At 41.6% G+C, this 23558-nt stretch overlaps 1 protein-coding gene across 1 annotated transcript in view; it reads right to left on the reverse strand.

The window, feature by feature from the left end:
- The window catches only part of LOC117558944 (nesprin-2-like), a 138755-nt gene that overhangs the window by 6145 nt on the left and 109052 nt on the right, over positions 1–23558 (reverse strand). Inside the window, 12 exon segments of the mRNA XM_034235510.1 lie at positions 199–335; positions 705–773; positions 1643–1937; positions 2616–2810; positions 2916–3053; positions 4354–4536; positions 5377–5527; positions 5920–6107; positions 9879–10041; positions 18738–18904; positions 20868–21026; positions 22473–22628. Coding sequence (XP_034091401.1) covers positions 199–335; positions 705–773; positions 1643–1937; positions 2616–2810; positions 2916–3053; positions 4354–4536; positions 5377–5527; positions 5920–6107; positions 9879–10041; positions 18738–18904; positions 20868–21026; positions 22473–22628 — 2001 coding nt within the window.

A 23558-nucleotide genomic window follows, 5' to 3' on the forward strand; every position in this document is an offset into this window, starting at 1 on the left:
ACACACACACACACACACACACACACACACACACACACACACACACACACACACACACACACACACACACACACACACACACACACACACACACACACACACACACACAAAACACTTCAACTTAAAACACTGATCAAAACAAATGAAACCTAGGTTCCTGAGATGATGGCGCTTGGATCTTAATGTGTGTGTCCTTACGTAGCCCTGCTGGTGGAAGGGAGTGCTGGAGGTGTGTGAAGGAGACGCGCTCAGGCCTCGGATCATTTCTCTGGGAACTCGTTTCCTTTCAGGTGAGACGGGCTGGTGCCAGCTGGGGGGGTCGCTCACTGACTTCCCTACGGAGAAAGAGGAGAAGACAGTAAATGAAGAGTGAAAACTAATGACGGAATGTATGGAGGGGCAAAACCAAAGAGAGAGAAAACAGAGTAACAAGGATTCATCACACAGTCTTCTAATACATGCATAAGACTCAGGTATACATGCATACACAGCATTATAAAATGGGAAAACAAATGGAATGAAGAGTAAAATACATCAAGTTTCCTTTTTTCTCTTACCAAGATTTGATCTTGGTAAGAGAAACTATTTATGAGAAGCTGTAGCTCTGCACAGCAACAACGTGTAATAATGGGGATGTGGGGGGGCAACTTGATGTGGGTCCATAAGCAGACAGAGAGCAGGGGCATGCAGGAGGCGGAGCCTACCCGAGGCAGCGTTCACTGCTCTGACAGTCGCTTTAACCAAAGACTCTGAGCTCTTTGTGACCTGCACATCTGTAACAGAGAGCGAAAGGGGCTAAATATATAAGAGCAGCTGAGACGTTGAGAAGAGAACATCTGTGTGGTTGAAGACATTCTGATCATTTTCAGGTTCATATTAGTATTAAGTGCCTCTACTGGAACATGTCTCCATGCTTTCATGTTCAAAAAGCTCTTTATTTTTCTCATACTGCCTGTGCTGCAGAACCTCTTTTCACCCTCTGTCTAACCACTTAGAGATGTCCCGCCCCTTAGCCTATCATGTACAACGTGTTGGAGCACTACTCAATAGAAGCGTGTGTGACATAGTGATGCCAGAAGTAGTATGGAGGTGTTTCGGGCAGGGGGGGGGAGAGGGGGGGGGGGAGTGTGTGGGAGAGAAACGGGAGAAAAGACCTGCGGCTTAAGTGTTGGTTATTCTTCAAACTCTCTAACTTTCTTTGGTCTCCTTTAATTCCATTACAGTCTGGAAACCATCTTGCAAATAAGTGGAACTTGGAAACGTCAATCACAGGAAACCGTTCATTTAGCTGTTTCTGGGCACCGCGACTGTTTTGAGCTCTGCTGTGCTCAAGAATGCACTGAGGGTTTCTTCACAGCGCTATATATCTTGGACTTGGTTTTCTCAGAAAAACTGTTCCTAGTAATCTCTCAGTTCTTTGAAATGTTTGAATGTTTAACCGTATTTAATCCAAGGCTGTTACCTTATTTATTTATTTTGGGAAACTGAAATTATTCTTCAGATTTTATTCATATTATACATTTATTTATAACGTTTTATTATTTCTTCAAGCTATTGGAAAATGTGAAAGATTATTAAAATAAAGTATACACATATGACACCACAACACAAACAAGTTTAGCCTATAAGCAGCAGTTATTACCTGACAGGGTGCTGAAGTATGTGGTGTCCTCCTCATCATCCTCATGTGATGAAGACCCTCCCACGTCCACAGTGTGGTCCCACTCCAGCGGGATGGAGTCCACGCTGACGGGCGTCTCTCTGCCCGACCGCTCCAGGGGGGGGGCGAGGAGCTGACACATGACCTGCCGTCCCGCTGCCCCTCCTGCTGGAACATCCTCCTCCTCCTCCTTCTTCCTCGACTCCTCCCAGGACGTCCCACCGGTCAGATCGGGGGAGTCGTCCAGGTCTGATAGATCCCTCTCCTCCTCCAGGAACTTCCAAATATTAAAGAAGGGAAAAGTAAGTAACAAAAACTGATTTAGTCTGGTTAGACGTATCCCTGATGAGAGACACATACATATTGTCCTCCATGTTTGATTAGACAGACAATTGAATGATTTCAAGTAGGATGAATAACAAAAAGAGCAGTACTCCAAAATAAAAGGTTTAATTGGTAAAGCCATAGACATTTACTTAAAATAATAAAAGTGAAATGTACCACTGTAACACATATTTAGTCTCTCTTCTGGACAAGCCATGTGTGAAACTGACAAATAAAACATTTTTAGCCTTACATAGTTTAGTTCATACTCTATGATGATTTTGTTTTTATAATTTATATATTTTCTGTGTTTCTTTTTTCATTTCTTTATTATTATTTATATTTTTATGCAATAATTTGTTTATATATATTCTTTTTTTATGCACTTTTTTTGGAAAAATAGAGTATTGAAACCCTCACTTACTCAGTAAGAACACAATTAAACAAAAAACATTTCCTTATAATAAGGAATATGTTTTACATTTGATAAGTATGTTCTTTGATTTGTTTTCTGTGGATCATTCGTTCCTTTTGCTTTACAACATCTTATAATTACTATAAAGAAAAGCCTGAAACGTAATCATTTGTAATAATAAGAGCATCAAAGTCTACTGTGACTGTGCTCACTGACCGGGCGGCGGTGCACCAGGCGGTGGTGGAAGCGGGACACCCTGCCGAACACCTCCTGGCAGTACGAGTGCAGCTCCTCCAGCTCGTCCTCCATCAGCACGGCGTCCAGAGGGGCGCTCTTCTGGATCAGGTTCTCCCCGAACACAATCAGAGCGTCGATCTTGTTGGTGTTCAGAGTGATTTCCTGCTGGAAGCCCTGAACATTAAAGGGGAGAAGAAGACAATTTGGTCATTAAGGAAGCCAGGGTTAAAGAAAAGATGGCGCTGTGCTTTGTGTAGCTGCCAGCAGGAGCAGACTTACGTTGAGTTGCCTCATCTTGTCCTCGACGTCGCTCTCGGAGAAATGTTCCACGTTGGTGAGCTGCAGGTCCATCTCTGTGAGCCAGACCAGGATCCCCTCCCGAGTCCCCTCAAAGTCCTCTCTCTGAGAGGTGAAGTGCTGCAGGAGCACAGAGCAGAAGATGGTTCGAACTAGTTCAGAGCATATCATGTTAACAACATTAGTTTGAGTTAAGAAACCATGATTCTCTTACAAGCACTGATGTCTAATAAAACAACATTCATTCTCTCCAACAGAGCTCAAATGTCATTAGAACTGCATGTTTTTCATGTACACATCCCTGAAAAGATACATAATAATATTGTGCAACATTCTTGTCTGAATTAAATGCGGTGGTATCTTAGCAGCCTTCTCTCATTCATCTCTATTCTGGGAATAAACCACTGTGACTATATAACATAGGATACATTAACCTTTTATTAATCCCTGTAGGGAAATGCAGGTGTCCGAGGAGCAACAGCAATAAGAATGAATACCGGGATAAGACCGATCACACAAAGATAATAAGAAAACATTTAAGTTACAGTATAAATACAAATAACAACAACAATAGGAATATATAAACCACTGGTGACTCTCTGCTGCAAATTCCCAGGATGTGGATTTCTACACCAGCTGAGTTCTTTGACAACATCCTAACTCAAAGCAACATAAATATATTGATCTGCTCAGCTCCACATGTCGTGAGGCAAACGTCTCCCTGGCAACGTGACGCTGGTGCCTCGTCACCGTTGGAGAGCTGACCTAAATCCTGCCGGCTTAGAGCGGAGAGCAGGGCTATCCCTCAGATCCGCTGCATCTCCATACACTCTGCTTTCTGACCGTTATCTGACTCGTACATTTACTCAAGTACTGCCCTTAAGTACATTATGAGGTACTGCTAAGTACATTATGAGGTACTTCAATTTTTTCTTTTATATGCTACTTTATACTGGTACTACATATTTTTATTTTTACTCCACTACACTACATGTATTTGTCAACTTAAGTTACTTTGCAGGTTCCTTTTATTAATACGACACATACATTTACAAATAATTTATGACGCACTGTTATTGATTAAGATAGCTGGCAGTATAAAAAAAGTCTTGAAAAGTTTCAAGTGTTTTAAAGTATTAGTTTTGGTCATTTTAGTATATTTTGATGCTTATACTTTAGTACAATTCAAGAGGTTTACTTGTAACAGTAATTCTATACTTTGGTATTACTACTACTACTTAAGAAAAGCAGTATTTCCTACACAGCTCATTTCGTTTTATTTTCACGCATGCAGTTACTTTGAGTTCAAAATCATCGACCTCTTGCTGCTGTTTAAGGAAGCTTTAAATTGTCTGCGTAAATGAGATCTGAGGTCTTTATTGTAAAGAAAAGATCCTCTCCTGAACCCCCCCCGTCTCACCTTGAGTCTGCGGAGAACGGAAACCACCCTCTTCTGCAGGCTGTCCCACCTCTGGTTCCCCTCCTGGACGAGGAGCTTGAGTTTGCTGGCGGCGTCGGTGCGGTTCTCCCGGGCCAGACGGCGGTACTGTTTGTTGACCAGCTCCAGCTGAGTTAGACGCTCGTGGACCTGCCGCTGGAACGCCTGACAGGACAACAGAAACAACTTACGAGTCAATATAAAGGACCTGCTAATGTTTTTTTAGAAGACAGGATTACTTTAAGTTTGATGTGTTACCAAAGATCAACATTTCCTAGGAATTTTAAATTTAAGGTGTTCCCCTTTTTTTCACCAAATTCCACTTAAATTCCCTTTTCTTGTTTTATGCCAGATTTCTTTATTAAAAAGGCACTTACTTCCAAAACACTTTAACTGTAATACCATATAAAAGAATGGTTTAATTGGAACTTGAATTATTAACGGTTGGATTTACAAAGATACCTCAAAAACCAAACACACATCATTTTTTTTCTTTCATATATTAGATTAAAGTTTATAACCCTGAAACTGCCTCCACTTCCAGCTGCTCAGGAGGATTGATAACCTTTTCGTGTCACTTCATGGAATTGAATCTACATCCCACTGCTGATTCTGACCCTTACTCTCCCATAGCTCCCATCACATGTCTCGGGTGGTCAGTCAATAGGTCACTGGTCGTCCACAGGATGAAATGTGTTTAGTTAACAACAATATCAACACCTGTGTTTATAATCCATACCGGCAAATCAGAAGTTATTTCTGTTTTATAGCAACAAGACACCTGAAGCTGAAACTTCACTCACACTGCAAAGCGGGATGTAGTTCATAACATAAGAGTGTTAGAAATCTACCCAATGGGAACAAAGACACCTCCTTCTTTTAAGTCTTGTGGGGTTTAAGACCTCTTCTCAGACTTTCTTTTTACCCCACACTTTCCACTATTCTGCCAAAGTGAAAGACTGCTTACAGAAATCAAAACAACTAAAAAGAGATGTTTCCTCTCACCTCAAACTTCTTGAGCTCCTCCTTGGCGCTGGTGTAGAGCACGTTGGCAGAGTCCGGGCTGGCCGCAGTGATCTCAGCGCTCTTCAGCCAGTCCTCAAAGCGACAGAAGTCGTCCAGGAACTTACACCAGAGACGCCAGGTCTCCTCGATTCTGGAGACAACAGATGGATCATTTCAATGTGCGTTGTGTATGTGGAAGGTCAACTGATAAAACCCGAGCAACTGAGACAGGTAATCAAATAAATAAATCTCTGTTCTTTTTTATAAACATGCATACTGTATGAAAACTGACTGATAACTTATTTTATTTTTTCCTTTTTATTGATTGACTTATATTGTCCATACCTAAAACAAATTCATATATTTAAGAAAAAAATGTAAAAAAGAATTAAAAAAATATTTTCAAAAAAACTTGACTTTTTGTTAGAGGGTGATGGAATTGAGTTAACCCTGCCCTCAGGTGTAATGACCCACCCTGACATAATAAAGACTTCACGGGGGAGATTTCTGATCATTTTGTGGCTCAGTTGTCGGCCCGCTCACCTCATCCTCCTCTCCATGGACGTGGCGCAGATGTTCCTCCAGCGCCGGTCCAGGCTGCGCGTGGTCTGCTGGATGGAGTCGTTCTCCGCGTCGCTGCCGCAGGCGTCGGCGTCGTGCAGCAGGACGTCACAGAGCGTCAGCACCGACGCCACGCTCTCTGTGTGCTGCTCGATGTCCCACTGCAGCTCCTGCAGGCAAACAGCACCGTGTGTAAACCATCAAGAAATGTACATACACTTACATTTTAACATGTTATGTTCCTAATGAGTTTGAGCTAAAACAAATATTCCAGCTGTCCAAATAAACCACAAATAGTTTAGACAAGCTTTTGTTCCTGAATGCAACAGAAGTAAACACTTTTGAAAAGTGGATATTCTTCAAAGCATTCCCATAAGCAGCAGTCAGAACAGGAGAAAACTAGACTTAATAATCATTAACCTATTTTTTATTGATGCTTCTCTGTCAAAATAAACAAAAACAACCTGGTCCCAGATGTTGGATACTTCCACCAGCACATAAAGGCAACACATGAGTCCAAAAACTACTGTGTGAAGATTTGAAATGTAATCTGTTGGATTTATTTAAATAGGAAACTAGAGAATAGACAAACAGTTGCTGAGTGATCACTGGAAAGACTTGTTACTTTATGGTTGAGATGCTACTTTGCCTTACGACATTAACATTCTATTTTTACATCGCAATATCACAAATCACTCATTTGCCTCAACTGGCCTGAAAACTAAACTAAACTATTTAATAGTTAGATATGTTAAAAGCTTTTTCTTATGGATGAACAATAACCCGTATTGTATTGATGGTTTTCTGTCAGCCACAGAGTAATCCAGATCAATTATTATTAAGTTCTTCGACAACAGATTGTGATTTTTTTTTTACGTGTATCTCGCTCAGAAGCTTGACAGCACTTTTGTCAGCTCTTGTTTGTACAAAATGACCGCTCTCTGGGTTTCCATGGTGACACATGAAAGCTTGAAGAGCCCGTCCACAAGGGCGTTATTTCAGCTGGCCTTCTTCCACTAATGCCGGCCCGAACTGTAGTTCTTCTTCACTCTACCAATTCCACTTGTGTTTTCTTATGTCTTATGCTTTACCTCTCTTTCTTTCTGCAGACAGCTACTCTTTCCTCAGATATAGCCCTGTCCAAATTAAAGACTTAAATATTCTTCTGTCACTCACCTCCTTGCAAATATCTGCGCTTTAACCACAAACTCCATCATAAAACTAAAAGAAAAAAGAAAACTAATCCAACCTGAAGGTTTTGGCAGTACCAGCAGGATCTTGGCAGAATTGGCCATTTTATAAACGTCAGTAGCTTTTTACAAACCGGAAAATGGCTTTAAAGACCCTGCCTGACATGTTTTCGACAGAGCTGAGCAGTTTAAAAGTTTAGAACATTTTGAGTGTCTGTGGGGTTTGAGAGTTAAATAAACCAGTGTCTGGATCACAGTAAGGGGTGCAGTGAGGTATGAGAGAAGCTACAGGGGAGACAAGATGAGTTTTTGTGAGGAAAATGAGCTTTTTGTGTGTAGAACCCGATGTTAATGCCGTTTAATTAACAGGAGTTTATTAAAACACATCAGATTGCTAAACTTCTTTTTTTTGTTGTCCACCAAACACACACTTTCAGGTGCCAAGTGAAGGCAGTGAAGTAGAACGCCTACTCTCTCTTCCTGTATGGATCTATCTCTGTGGATCTCATCCTTCCTTTTGCCTCTCCAACCATTAATAATTCTCCTTTCAGTAAAGCAGGAGTACAGCAGGCTGCAACAGGAGTGACACACTCAATTATATGTCGTATCTGCAGGCCGCTGGCTGAGGTCGGGCTCTCAGAGCATTTACCGTCTCAGTGTGTCAGCTTCTCTTGACAAATATCCGTCACCCTGCAGCTCGCTGAGATGTTACTTTGAAGCACACCTTTGCTACTTTTCTGTGATTACGCTGTAAACCACTACAGGATGGCCATAACACAAAGGGTTTAGAAGCATGCGTGCATCAGTAGAGTGAGTAAAGTACTTCCTGTCTTTAAATCCCCTCAAAGTGCCCCACTGTGTCTTCCTTCAAAGTGGAGCCATTAGAAAGCTTTTTTCATTTTTACCTGAAAGATGTCCAAACTCTTTAGAGGTGCAAAGTCCACATTTTTCCCCGCTCCGGATAACAATTTGGAAGCTTCTTTTGGTGAAAATGTTAGTTGTTCTTCCACGTAGAACCATGATTACATTATTTGACCTTGATTCCTTGAGCTTTCCGCTTTTGGCGTGTGTGGTTTGGTGAGCGGCTCTAGAAGCAGGAACACAGCTCCAGCTTTGGCCTTCATGATTTAGATGCTAAACTGAAGAAAGCCTCACTTTTTCATTGACCAAAGATGATTCAAACTTAAAGATCTACTATCATGCTATTTTTAGGCATATATATTATGGGTCTCAGATATATATAAAAAATATAAAAACATGTCTATGATGTGTTTTGCTAGCTAGACATCTAGGTGTAGTGATGGACTCAGACCTGAATTTCAACAGCCACATTACAATGGTCATTAGGTCTGCATACTATCACCTGAAGAACATATCGAGGATTAAAAAACTAATGTCACAACAGGACTTAGAAAAGCTTGTCCATGCTTTTATCTTTAGTAGACTCGACTACTGCAATAGTGTCTTCACAGGGCTGACAAAAAAATGCATCAGAAAACTGCAGCTGATTCAGAACGCTGCTGCACGTGTCCTCACTAACATTAAAAGAGTGGATCACATCAGTCCGGTTCTGAAATCTCTACATTGGCTTCCAGTCGGCCAAATAATTGATTTTAAAGTACTATTGCTAGTTTTTAAATCATTACATGGTTTAGGACCAAAGTATATTGTTGAACTCCTGCATAATTACGAGCCATCAAGGTGCCTCAGGTCTTCTGGGACGGGTCTGCTATCGGTTCCGAGAGTAACAACAAAACATGGAGAGGCAGCATTTAGCTGTTATGCCGACACTCTGGAACAAACTGCCCAAATCATGCACGTCCGCAGAAACGCTTACTATTTTTAAATCGAGACTAAAAACATATCTCTTTGCCGCTGCTTTTAATTGAGCTGCTCATATTCAAACTACAGTATGCCTTTTAAACATGTATTGTATACCTGTGGTATTTAGTTTTATTATTTTATTATCTTCGCTTTGTAATGCCTGTTGTAAAATGGCATTATATAATGTGTTTTTACTGTATTTATTCCTAAAAAGTATTTTAATTTGTTTTTTGAATTGTCGCGTACAGATAAGTGCTATATAAATAACTTGCCTTGCCTTTGCTCAAAATACCAAACAGATCATGCATTTCAGAAATCCCTCATATCTCTCTATTTCAGCCCTGTTAGAGAACTGCAGGTCCTTAGCTTGAAAAAAAAAGCATATGCTGAGTATCTGATCAGGAGAACTCTACCCAGATACAGCTCAATGCTGCCGTGATTAAACGCCATATCATGTTCAAAACCACATTAAGGATTATTTCTGAAACAGTATGGAGCTCAAATGCTTTTTCTCTTGCGGGTTTACCACAAAGTGAGTTCCTTTTTTCCTGCTTTTTTACACTCTTTCCAAACACAGGTTAGCTCTGAGTGTTAGCGATGCTTGCTAATGTAAACACCGACCATATTACGTCCAAAACACGTCAGGCATTGTTTCTGATAGTGCTGTGGGTCTGCATTGCCGATATTACGTCAATTGGGACGCAAATCTGGATCAGCTCCGTTGTAGCCCCGTTTTTAGAGATTTGGGTACGGAGGAAAAGAGAGAGGGTTTTATTTCTGACACTTTGTGAGTTCCCTGACACACCAGGGACACATATTTATGTATAAAAGACATCGAAAAGTGCATTTTGCATGATAGGAGACCTTTAAGTTCGACTTCCAGGATGGAGTTATGCTGCTTATTTAAACAAGGATCATTGCTCCCACCTGCTGCTCAGCCAGTTTCCTCTGGATCTCTTCGCTGTGGCACACGTCGTACACCACGGGTTTGGCGAGCTCCGCCTCCATGCGAGACAGCCATGTCCGCAGATTGCTCATGTTCTTATCCAGCTGCTGCACCGTCACCAGCGTCTCCTTCAGCTTTCCCACTCTGCAGAGAGAAAAGTATCATGTTTAAGAAGGTGTCACTGGAGATTTGCTGGTCAGAGATCAAGAAACCTGTTCTACTTTTGTACAAACCTAATTTAAGAAGTACCGTACAACACAAACATGGTACACGTGATCCCAATATTGTGCAAACATTTTCTTGAGTTCTCTAGCACCAAATATTTTTTAAATGTTTCCATGGATTAATCCCCCCACTTTTCAGCAAAGTGTGCACTTCTTCTCAGATTGACTGCACAGTCTCTACATTGACAGAGGTTATTCTACATTCTTCTTAATGTCAAGAATTATTATGAAAACTCTAATCTCAATATTTGTGTTTCTATCAAAGAGTCACTAAAGTAAATCACACAAACATCCTCCTGAGGTGTTATTACTCGCACTAAATTATTATTATTGTTATTATATTAACATTTCTTTATCTCTAATTTCACAAGTGTTTGCATATTTTCTTTAACGTACCTGCGATTAACCAATGAAATGGCCCCTTGACTCAATAGGGATGATTCTACTTTTTTATATTGTTTACAATTTCCATAAAACCACTAAGGGATGAAAATATATCTTATTCCTCTGAGCTATCTCCACTGTTGCACAACGACTTTTAAAAACACATCAGAGGTGCTGCATGTCTCATATGAGGAGGAGAATCAGAGTTGCGACACTTTGAGATGCAGCGTGAAGACAACCTTACTTCACAGAGCAGAGACCTTGAGCGTTGGTCCACAGTGGGATTCACGGCCGTCACCCTGGGTATTGTTGGCACTGCGCTCGGCTCTACACTGAGGCAGCTGAGTGTGTCTCACGTATGACACAACAGGAGCCATGATAGCAGAGTTGCACACTGACCTACATCTGACTGAGCGGCACATTCCAGCTCAGCTCCACGTCAGTGACCCACATCAGAACACCAACTAACACAATGCAGAGGAATGACATTCACTGGCTGCGGTACACCTTAATACCCCTAAATTCAACCTTCAATTACAATCCATTACATTTCATTTAGCCAATGCTTCTATGTGAAGAAAGTGCAATAAAACGTGAAAATACAAACTCAAAAACAAGAATCACGCAAGTCAATAGGTTTTCAATACGTTTAAGTTCATTGTTTTGACTTTCTACAAACCAACTCTTTTATAATCTTGTTCAATTTCTTTCATATTATAGATTCGTTTTCAAGGATATTTTGTGAGACTTTTATGCATGTCCCTCTATAGTTTATCAGATATTCAGAAAAAACGTGAACAAAAAAACGAGACTCTAACGTATATCTCATTACATGGGGAAGCAGGTTTTGCAAAAGAACATGCCTTGAACAAACACATCGCAATATTTTCACGGCCGAATGCTTATGTTTTCTTGACATTACAGTACAATGAATAAGTTCATATCGGTTTGTGCATTTTTCATATATCATGTCTAGTGTTCATTCAAAGAAGCACAGCCTATGATGTAATCAACCAGCAACATGCAGCCAACCGTCACTGAAGCCAAACTGTGAAAACGGTTTGTGATTCCCATGATGAGACGCACAATGAAAGATGCTGACGCTGCAATGACAGACACTGTATGGAGGATGTTCCTGCTCTATTTCTGGATGCTGCAGCTTCTGCATGACGTGTTGGTGTGCATGCTCAGGGTTGCATGTCTCTACAGGGTATGACGACGTGGCAGTGAATGGAGGTACGGACACACACACACACCGCACACACACACACACACACACACACACACACACACACACACACACACACACACACACACACACACACACACACACACACACACACACACACACCACACACACACACACACACACACACACACACACACACACACACACACACACACACACACACACACACACACACACACACACACACACACACACACACACACACACACCTCACACACACACACACACACACACACACACACACACACACCACACACACACACACACACACACACACACACACACACACACACCACACACACACACACACACATGGAGCCGGCTACCTCAATAACATTTCCTCTGAATGACTCTGCATGCGCCTGCCGGTCGACATGCCTGCACCCACAACGCCCAGCCCATCCCCCCTCCCTCCCTCCTACTCTCCATGTCCTCCTCCTCCTCCTCCTCCTCCTCCTCCTCCTCCTCCTCCTCCTCCTCCTCCTCCTCCTAACAAAAAACCCGATGTGCTCTCTTTCACCGGCCTCAGCCTCATTTGCGTCGGTGATGAGGAAGAAAGGTACTTACGAGCTGGTAAGGAGGCTACTCCATGGCGGTGGCTCATCCGCTAGCAAACACTACCCTCCTCCATCCCTCCCTCCTCTGCAGTCTGCTTGTCTCCTCCTCCTCTCTCCACACATCTGGATGCAGGTTCATCCAAGGATACACAGCATCAGGATATCCTTTGGAAAATATCTAACTGACTACAACGACAGTTTTCGCTATCAATTCATGTGTTGACTCATTTTATGATGATTGTATTATTTAATACCTCAGAACATGTTTTCAAAAAAGGCTGAACAACATTCTAAAATCTGGGAATTGTATTAAATAATACAGAGAAATCCTCATATTTCAAAAGCTGCACACAAACTTAAGCCTTTTGATAGAAAATAAATAAATAAGGTAATACGAAAATTACTTTTCTGTTCAGCTTCATCATTCTCACTCTTTCCCCCCCTCTGTCTTTTAAAAGCCTATACATATTTATCTTTTGTTTCTCCAGTCATGTAATCTGAGTCTTTAAATGCGTGATGCATGATAAATGTCATGTATATAAAAAGTATCTATTGAGGGGTGATTTCACTAACACTGCTTTAGGGTGTTTTATTTGATCTATATAACCGGTTTAACTACAGTCAGATCTCTGTACAGTATATCCTCTATCAGTATTTACAATGTAATAAAGGTGCTACAAAATGCACTCCAACACTTGTTAATGCAACAATCTGATGTTTGAGAGATAGGAGAAGTGTCTCTTTGTGTTTGGACAACATAGCAGGACCAAAGACTGTCACCGTGGCACCTTGGAGTAGAAACGTACATATTTACGCTGGAAACAAACCATCTGTATGGCTATAATATCCCATTAAACAGTGCTGCACCAGAAGCAGAAGCACATTCAAGTCAGTCTGCAGGTCCTGAGCAGATGACAGGTGCAGCTGTCCATCGCTGTTACTGTTAGTGGATACAGCTAACAGGGCAGAATCTGTTGACTCAGCGGGAAACCTCAGAGAGAAAAACCTCCATCTGCCTCCTGCCATTTTCAATCAACCAGCCTGCGGTCCAGTGTTATTAAGAGCGATTATGCAAAGCAAGATTTATATTACAGGACAGAATGGTTAAGGTCACAACAGGTGGAGAAAGTAAGGAAGAACACACACATAAAACAAACAAAAACACATTCATCTAAAGTTCTTTTCTCACTTGAAATGTATTACATTCTAGTCTTCATCTATCTGTCACTGTAATGGCTGTTTTAAGACAGGAGCTACAATGATTGTAATGTAATTCTGCACCTGGTGCGACAGACGGAGATTCGCACGCCTAACAAAACAGCAACGAGTTGAAAAGTAATCATATCAAGAAGTGTTTTCTCTCATATTGAATCCCTGATAAATGACCAATGTGAGCCCAACGGACACTCGCCAACGCACCTCAGTGAATAACCTAATATATTTAATGGAGATGCATATTTCATAATGTCAACACAATCATATATTGTACAGTCTGATTTATTGCTTAACTTCCCACGAGCTTAGTGTACAAAGTTCTGCAGTCTATTCGTTTATTCATTTAACTGCTGCTAGTCTGGATGTAATATTTGAAGCACAATCCAGTCAAAGTGTTTCTTCATTGGTTGAATTGAATGTGTTCTCTTTGATCGAAAACCAGTTTAAGGAGAACCTCTTTGTGAATTCAACCTATTAATATTACTTTGCCAGTGTTCAATTCATATTCATATTCGAGGCAGCTGTGGCTCAGTGGATAGTGTGCTGGACTTCGAATCAGGGGGTAGCAAGTCCCACTGCAGTCAGCATGTCGTTGTGTCCCTGCGCAAGACACTTCACCCCAAATTGCTCCTGTGGGGATTGTCCACAGTACTGAATGTGTGTAAGTCGCTTTGGATAAAAGCGTCTAACAAATGACATGTAATGTAATGTGTAAATGTAATGTTGTCCTCATAGCCAGTGTCGGTCAGTCATGTCATCTAATTTCTTATATCTCTATTTCCTCTTCTTTAACAAACCCCCCCACACCTATACTTTACCTTCTTTGCTAAACACACAGAAAACATTAATTCATAGGCAACTACATCCTTACCCACAATCCCTTGTTCAAGCTTAACAAATCACTGTGTGAATCGAGCCAAGTCAACAACAAGAGGAGTGCGCTCTTTTTACCATGACAACCAGATCTACAACCACTTCAAAAAAGAGAGAGCATAGTTGAAAAAGAGCAGTGTGTGAACAATGTCAGCATTAAACTGCCAAACAACATGACACTAAATAATCGGTAAAAGCGCCACTTGCAATTTACGACTCAAAATCTGCAATTTAGAAACAAAAACAGGCTGTGGTACACTGAAAGAAGTGGATTTGCTGTACCAGCTGTGAGGGAGATGGAGACAGAAATGGAGGAGGAGGTAGGGAGACAGACTTTTAAAAACAAACATCTGCCTCGCAAGCGTCTTATTCAGACAATGAGGAGAGAGGATGGTGGCCCCCGAGGCTGAGGGCCCGTCATCACAAAGGCTCGTGTCAGCAGACGGCAGCTGCTGGTGCGGGTGACGGAGCACCCGGTTTGTTTTGGGGGACAAAAGCGAGCATTGGGCCAGTGTCAACGCATCTAATCCCTGTGCAAGTCAAACCTCAGCAGGCTTCTGCCGTTACTTGTTGAGGCGAGGCGCAGACAAAAGGCTGAGGGACGCTCGTCACCCGCTCTGAAACAGCTCTTCTACTCCACCAGGGCTTATCGAAACGCGTGACTCAGGACTCTGGCAATGGACCGACCAATGAAAACACTTCATGGCTTTGAAGTAAACTCTTCATGTAATGTAGAAGAAGATGATAATGGAAAGAAAATAGTGAAATGGAGTAGGGATTAAAGAGGATATATTATGAATATTTTCAGGTCCATATTTGTATTGTGTGTCTCCATGCTTTAATGTTCAAAAAGCTCTTTATTTTTCTCATACTGCCTGTGCTGCAGCACCTCTTTTCACCCTCTGTCCGAAACCAGAGCCCAGTCTGCTCTGATTGGAGATGTCCCACCCCTTAACACATACAGTGTGTTGGAGCGTAAGCTAATAGGAGCGTGAGTGTTACATAATGATGTAATGATGTTGCCGAAGTAGTACACACTAAAGGAAAGGGAGAACCCAAAAAAGCATAATAGGGCCCCTTTAATACTAACTATGAATCAGACCACGAAAATCAAAGTGCCACACATTTATTCTAACCAGCTTCTTGCAGCATATATATTATTTTAACTCAGAGAGTCTGGGGGTGTCCTCTTTGAGCATGCAGGGTACGGGTGGATTAAAATACTGTGGTTTAATGGGGGCTGGAGCCCACTGAGCTACAAAGTTACTTTTAGTCCTGTCTTTAGTTGCTCATCATTAATCAATAGCTGGGCTTGGGGAAAACACTAAACACAAATGTCATCCCCCCCCATATTGCTCCAATGGTTTTGAGGGAACAACATACAAAAGATAAATGTTTCCCCAGTTCTGTTAAGCCGCTTGTAAAGACTCCCCACGTTTATCAGCTTAAAGGCTCTTCACCCCCTCCAGTGTACTGCAGATCCTGAGCCTCAAATCCCACTATTAGTTTTGGCTCTCTAGCTATATTATGATTAATGCCAAATAAACTCAGTAAAGCGCTATTCAATGTGTGATATGCAAGCTGTTTCCTGGTTTGGACCTCTGTAAGAGCATGCAGATGATATTTTATTCCAGTGTTCCTGCAACTGTGTCAACATTTTGGGTAATGTCCTCTCCTGATTCAACATGACAATGGCCCAAGCACAAAGCATGCTCCATAAAGAAATGTTTTTCACAAACAGTGTGCAGAGCCCTGACCTTTGTGATGAACTGAGCACTGACAGAAGCTGGTATTTAGCGTGACTGTGGGTATAATCAAATCTGAATCACAGGGTGACTGCTGCACATTCCATCACAGACACAAGGCTCGTGCCTCAGCAGCAGCTCATTAACAGGCTTAGCCCCGTTATGATGATGATTGGGGGGGGGGGGGGGGGGGGGGCTCCAGGTCCCCCATCTATTGTTTCAGATGGAGGGCACTTCTCTGTGCTAATAACCTGATGATCATGATAAAAACTCACTTGGTCCATTTTCATTTTTGACTAGAGATCCTGGTGACTAGTCGTAGGCATATCTAAAGTAAGTGGATATTTTGAAGTTATATTTAGCTCTCAGTTTTAATGTTTCCAACCACATTAATATTTTATAAACAATATTGAAAATGTCCAAATCAGTTTCTCAAAGCCCAAAGTGGTGTCGTACTTTTTTCAGTCCAAAATACAAAGATATTCACATATGTATGATAGTAAAAAAAGAGAATCAGGAAATCTCTATTTTTGTTTGGCTAAGAAACTGGGGCTTTATCTGCTTCATCATGCACTTCTATACAGTGGGAAATAACTCTCCAATAGTAATATTCTTAAACTCTCAACACAGACATGCCCATATGTTTTAAGCTCGTAGGAGCCTGTCTCTATATATGTGTAAGTGTTAAATGTAAAATATCTGGGTTAAAGGTAGGGTAGGTAATTGCAGTCTGCAATCTGCAGGTCACCCTTGAAAAAGAGATCTTTTGATCTCAAGGGGCTTTCACCTGGTTAAATAAAGGCTACAAACAAACAAACAATTCACTTCAGAAACACTTTTTGTTATATTCCATGGAATGCTCTTAACCTCCCGATAGCAATGAATACATTAAATGCTTTGACAATAAATACATTAAAAAAATTCATCTGTGGAAGCCGTAGTACTGTAAAAAGCACGACCAGTTATTTTAGCCGGCCCAGCTAAAGTAACTGGATGGCCTACCTGCCTGTCAGCCTTCCATCTGTGCACAAACTTATCTCGTGCCCTCATTGGTCATGTGCGCGTTCGTGTGTGTTGGAGGAGGGGCTCTGTAAGGAAGTCTGAAGGAAGGGACAGATTTTTTTCAGCTGCGAACTTTTTAATTCTAGCGCACTCGAGCTGGTTTCTCCATTCTTACCAACCCCACCTTTAACTTATCATTGAAACCAATGAGAGATTCAAAGTCTGAAAACATTTATTTGGGGGAACTTTAAATGCTAAATGTGGGTTAAAGAAGAGCCTGAAGAGAGACACTAACTGGTCACTAATCAGCCACCATATGGCAGATCTAAGTCACTCATTCCCATGGAGGATCAGTCAGCTCCACCCCCCACACACCCTGGCTGGTTTAACCCATCTGGCTTCACTGTTGCTCAGCTCTATTAAGTTCAATTTTCTCTGATTTAATGTGGAGTTTATAAACTTTCCATCTATCATTTTATAGTCCCATTACAGGCAATTATCTGGAGAGAATTCTGATTAAACTCCCTGTCTGTCCTGTTTTTGCCAGAGATGTGGGGATAATTGTGGTGCACTCTAACACTCTGCGTCCATTCTGCTGCACAGCGAGGACACAGCAATAATAATATCTGTACTGTTTGATGAGGAGGAAGCTAAGTTACTTAAAAAGGACGGGAAAGGTCCAGAAAACCCAGCAGCTAATGTGTGATATTTAAAACAAATCTCTTTCATCAACTACCAGCCAAGCAGTGAGAACACCTTATTATACAGATATAATATAGAGTGCACTTTAAACTAAAAAACATTCCTAATATAGCATCAGTTAAAAGTGGAAGCCAAGTATTAAAAGTCCAAATGTGGAGCATTACTATTGATGGACCAAGCTTGTTTCCTGCCATCTGTCACTGGTAAAATACAGCCATGATCCAAACGGCAATATTGATAACTTTTCAAACCCATCAATACAAAATCACACCTGTTTTACGCAATGAATGGCCAGATTCTTGAAGAACAGAAAGTAGTGTGTAGGGACTTGGCTTGGGAACCTTGGCTCGCTGGTTAAAGACCTGATTGGACCAAATACAGACTTAAGAGGTGCTAGTTTACCTCCGTGGCAGTTCCCAATAACAAGGCACCAAACCCCAAACTGGCAGCCACTTCACACTGACACCTCTCCGCTAATGATGGTGTATAGGTCCTGGTTGTGTTCATGTGTGTATTTCCTATGTGTGTAGTAACATACTAACTGTCATGTGATATGCAGCCAGAAGCAGGATTTGACCACCATCAATCAACTAACTGACCCCACCACAGTAGATCAGCCAATGTGTTCCTCTCACTCAAACTGCTTGTGTTCACATTGTACTTCTACCAGTCAGTAAGGAGACACTAAGCTGTACATTTCAGCCACAACACTGCGCTCTGTAGCGGAATGAGATTTATGGATTAATAATATCACTCTATCCTCTGTCGGCTCGCAGCTTTTCTGTTTAAATCTGCAGCCTCAGTGAATAAACAGCTGTGCTCTGCTCCTGTTCTCAGAGGAGAAACCAATAACATAAACACGAGACTAGACATGGAAAGCTGTTCCTACCTGGCCTCTATGTGGTCGAACAGATGCTGCCAGCGGTCGTTGATGTCCTTCAGCTTGTCGTTGACTTCTGTCTCTTTCGTCTTGTTGCTGGCTGTAATGAGTTGTTCTCCGAGCTGCTTCAAATGAGTCTTATTGTCACTGAACAGGTTGATCTCTTCCATGCAGTCCTAATGGAGAAACACAAGAGAAAAAAAACGAAATAAGTACTTATAGATCTACAATTCAAACCACAGTAATTACGAGTACTACACATTTAATAACTTGTCTGCATGATTTAAGGAATTGATTTATTCTAATTGCTAGAAGTCTGACTTTAAGGACAGCGTTAGAACTTCATACTGGCTAAGGTAAGGATACAAAGAAGATTTCAAAGAAATCATTAAAAAAGAAAAAGGTTCATGTTCTTTGAAAAATTTGTTTACTTAGAAAACCCACTTTTCATTAATAATTTTGAGTCAACTTACTATATTTTCAACCAGAAATATAGTGCATTAACATTCCTGAAAGCCTAGAAAGTGGGTAAGCTCTATACTCCTGAAAGAGACCTTAAACTTGAATTGAACTTGATTTACTCGTCGCTAGAAAAAACGAATTTTTGGAAGTGTGCCAGGAAGTAACAACTCCCGCTGGGACTCTGTGTGCGTGGATAAGACACTAAATGTAAAGTACCTGTCCTGAAAAGGTTTGAACCCCCTGGCAGGGCAATAAGTTTGGGTTTCTATAACAGCAGTTGCCTCAACTACCCTCCACACCCCCCCCTCGTCACCTCCCCACACCGTGACAAATGAAAGGGGCCGTGAACTGGACACAAAACACACCCGCGTGGCCCTGCTGGGGCTCAAACAGCTGTCGTCTCTTTAACAATCAGGAGGGAATACACAGCTTTTGGAAAAGCCCAGACCCTGCTCCGCCCAGTGAGCAGGCGTGACACAGCGAAATAAAACAAAACCAAACTGCTCCACTGCAAATGTATCTTGTTTCTCCAAAAAGGTGTTTTGCCGACAACTTTTTACAATTAAAGAGCGATATGACGCTCTCATCACCCACAAAATGGTTAACATTTGTTGAGAACTTGACAGAAAGTATTACTTATACGTAATAAATAAGGTCAAATTTTGCACGGATATACAAACTATAAATCTGGATTGGACAGGTTTTAAAGTCATCGTAATGACAAAAACCACAGATATATTGGACCCAAAAGTTATTTTCTTAAATATTCACTCAAAGTCAGATTGAAGGTACGTCTCTTTCTTGTTTGGACCAATCCATTCACACAATAAACTTGAATCATCAGCTTTCATGGATGATGAATTTACAGCCATCAAAACATGTGACAGTAATCCCATCTTCAGTCAGTGGCGAACCGTCAGGGCCTTCAAGGTATTCAGAGAATACCCTGGAACACTCAGATAAAACAAACAAAAAATCGATTTAATTATATAAATAAAATGTATATAAAATGAATAAATGAGAATCGTATCTGTGTTGTTGATCTGTAATATTACAGTGTTACGTTGATTTGTTTGTCCTTCTCGGACCATGCTCTACGCATTTCAGTGGTTTTGTGTTAGAAAAGAAAGCAACCAATCAGATCTTGTTCTGGGTCTCTGGGTAGAATATCCTTCAACCAAGGTATTCTACATCCTTGATCGAATGCCCTGGCCGTTGCACTGAATGAGAGCGTTTGGACTGACAGTTTGATCAACCAATCATATATTGATTTGTAGCCAATGGGCGTATTCTTTCAGAGTTCCCCTCGGTTCCAGGGTATTCTAGAAGGCCCGCTAGTTAACTGGCTCGAGACAGAGGATCTAGATGAATGCGACGAAGCAATTCATGCCGTTTTATTGTTTTTAACGTTGAAATATGCAACAGGTGAAGTTGAAGTTGTTGCGGAATTGTTGTGAGTACCCTTTTCAAGACGACAATTCAGTGAAAAGACGGACATTATAATGCAGCGGGGGGAGAGGGAGGGGGGGGCGGCGGCGGCGGGTGGGTGTGTCTACAGAAGGTCCAGTTGTGATAGCCACGGTTCACCACTGTCTTCAGTCCACTGTAACTAGTGGTTATCTGTTGTATCACATAAACACTGTTGAATGGGATTGTGTCTACGCTTCAGCTTCCTACCTTCTTGAGTTTCTCCACCATCTCCTCGATGTTGAGGTCGGAGTTGTGCGCCACCTTGTTCTCCATCTGCGCCAGCCACTCACACAGCTCCTTGTTCTTCTCTTTGAAGATGATCCAAGCATTCAGGCGGTCTTCGATCTCCTGTTTACGCATTGAAACCTGACACAAAAAGGATGTTGACAAAGAAAATGAATAAGATGCTAGTTGCACTGTAGATGGATCTTTTACATCCTTACTGCTAATAAGCCAGAGGCATGTGGTCCAATAATTTCAACTTGATTTGTCTCGTGAGCAGAGTTGGGAGGGGTGACGAAGTTGGATGCATGTTAGAAAATGTTTTACTGTTCCAAATGGTCAAAGGTTAAGGTGACTGCGAAAGCCTGCCATCATAGAGAGGCGAGATGTGATCGTCTTTTAAATATGGAGATAATTCTCAAACCATTTTAGGTAGGAGTCGGAGGCCCATTGTCCACAACGATATGATGGTGCGCAAAATAAAAGGCTTCTTAGATGAGGACTAAACTGAAAACTTTAGCTTCACTTTATCTTGTTTAACCTCCCATTTCCTATCTTGAACAGCACACATCCACTTTTGTTAGAGGGGCATGTTGGTTTACAGGTCTATAAGTTAAAATAAACAAAAAACACTCAGTCAAACACACAGAGTTTAAAAGTGAAAGTGAGTATTATCACTCCCCCTCCCCCCAGACTCATTTCCATACAAAAGCCCATTACAACATTTCTCTCCTGTCACCCTCTGTTCCCCCTTCACCACCCCCCACCACAGACCTGTTGGTCACTTCAGTCCTACACAAGATTTACTAACTTAACTCCTCATTAAAGGCTCTGGCTCCTAACACTAATGACCTGGAAACAGACAAAGAAAGAGTGAATTCTGGTTCAAATGCAGCATGCTTTATAACGTCTGCAGGAGTGAGGACTGTCTCGAACAAGTCAGATGACCAACTTTGATTTAATAAAAGACAATTAAGTGTCTACATTGAGCTGCACTTACTTTGACTCACGTTGTCTCCTAGTTTTGAAGCAGTTTGGGAAGCTAAATGATCTCACCTGACTGGCTGCTGTCTCTAAACTCTCACACACACTTAGACTAACAAGCACACACTAAACACAAGGTGAGTGAATGTTTTGGTTGAGCTGCTTGCACAAGTTAGCTTTAAAATGATTAACCTTGCACAACCAGTAGTCCTAAACTTTAATTTTCAAATGAATCAATGGTGAATCCAAAAGAAAATGGGAAAATTATTTTAAAGTAGTTCCCAAAGAGGTAAAAAGTTGAATAACGGGGTTACCCTTTGAACAACATGTTTTTTGCCATATTGACAACATGAGCCACAAAAAACAAACTATAAAGTACTTACTCCAAAGGAAAGTAGTACCCATTTAAACATCAGGCTGATGTCACTCCCAGCAAGATCACAATCAAGATCACATGTAAGTGTTCAAAATAAATAAATAAATAAAAGCAGACTAACAGTGGAGACAATCTCATTTACAGGTTGTGATTGGAGGATAACCTGAGACACTTTATCAGAAGATGAGTCCCATCATGTGTCATCGTCCTCAGGAGTTTATCAGACTTACCTTGAGGCAGAGTTCCTCCCACTGACAGTGCAGGTGCTCCACCTGCTCCTGCAGCAGCAGGACGTCGTCGGCGATGATGTACTGGGACAGATCCGTCTTCATGGTGCTCAGCTCTGTCAGGCTCTCAGCCCAGTCCTCCAGGCAGTCCTCGTTCTCCTGCATACCATAACACAGCGAGCGCCACAACAAACTGTCAGACCTCCTCTCCCACAGCTCACTCTACAGATACTCCCTGATGTCTCTGTCTGCCCGGCCCCTTTCTCTCTCCTCTCTCTCTTTCTACTGGCCCAGAGAGGATTAATGAGGGCCACCGGCTGCAGGCCGGCCGGGGGAGGGGTGCATTGGAGGGGGGAGGGGATTGAGGGAGGGGTGGGGGATAAAGGCAGTGATGGGTCAGAGAGGATGTGTTGAGACAAACCTGTTTCAAACTTGGCTTTGCATTCTCTGACCTCTAGTGATCGTTTTCACCGAAGGCTCCAAGTCTGTGTGAAGTGGACTGCTTCCTGATGTCCTTACAATATGTCTTCTTCACAAACTGTTTAGTCTGGTTTAGATATTTTAAAAAGGGGCTTTTATTGCTATTGTCACTATGAAAAGTTATGTGAATCTAAACTTTACATCTGTATCAATGGATTAGAATCTTCTTATTCATTTTCAAAAAGATGGTGCTTTGCGCTATCGTGTAATGCAGTACAACTCACAGCAGAATAAAAAGCCCAAATGTATAGGGAGTAGTAGAACATTTTGGGACAAAGTTCATTCAGGGGATTAAATTGGTTCCAATTATTCCGTTCTTTCAAAAAAAAATACATGATACATTGAAAACCCTCCTGTTACATTCAGGGTCAAATTGACCCGTTTGAAAGTTTGAAAATCTACGAAAAATACTTTTTCTTTTGTATGAAACTTCTTCTACTTACCTTAAAAGAAATGGTACACACACACACACACACACACACACACACACACACACACACACACACACACACACACACACACACACACACACACACCACACACACACACACACACACACACACACACACACACACACACACACACACACACACACACACCACACACCCA

Source organism: Gymnodraco acuticeps, unplaced genomic scaffold (assembly GCF_902827175.1).
Source record: "Gymnodraco acuticeps unplaced genomic scaffold, fGymAcu1.1, whole genome shotgun sequence".
Lineage (NCBI taxonomy): Eukaryota > Metazoa > Chordata > Actinopteri > Perciformes > Bathydraconidae > Gymnodraco > Gymnodraco acuticeps.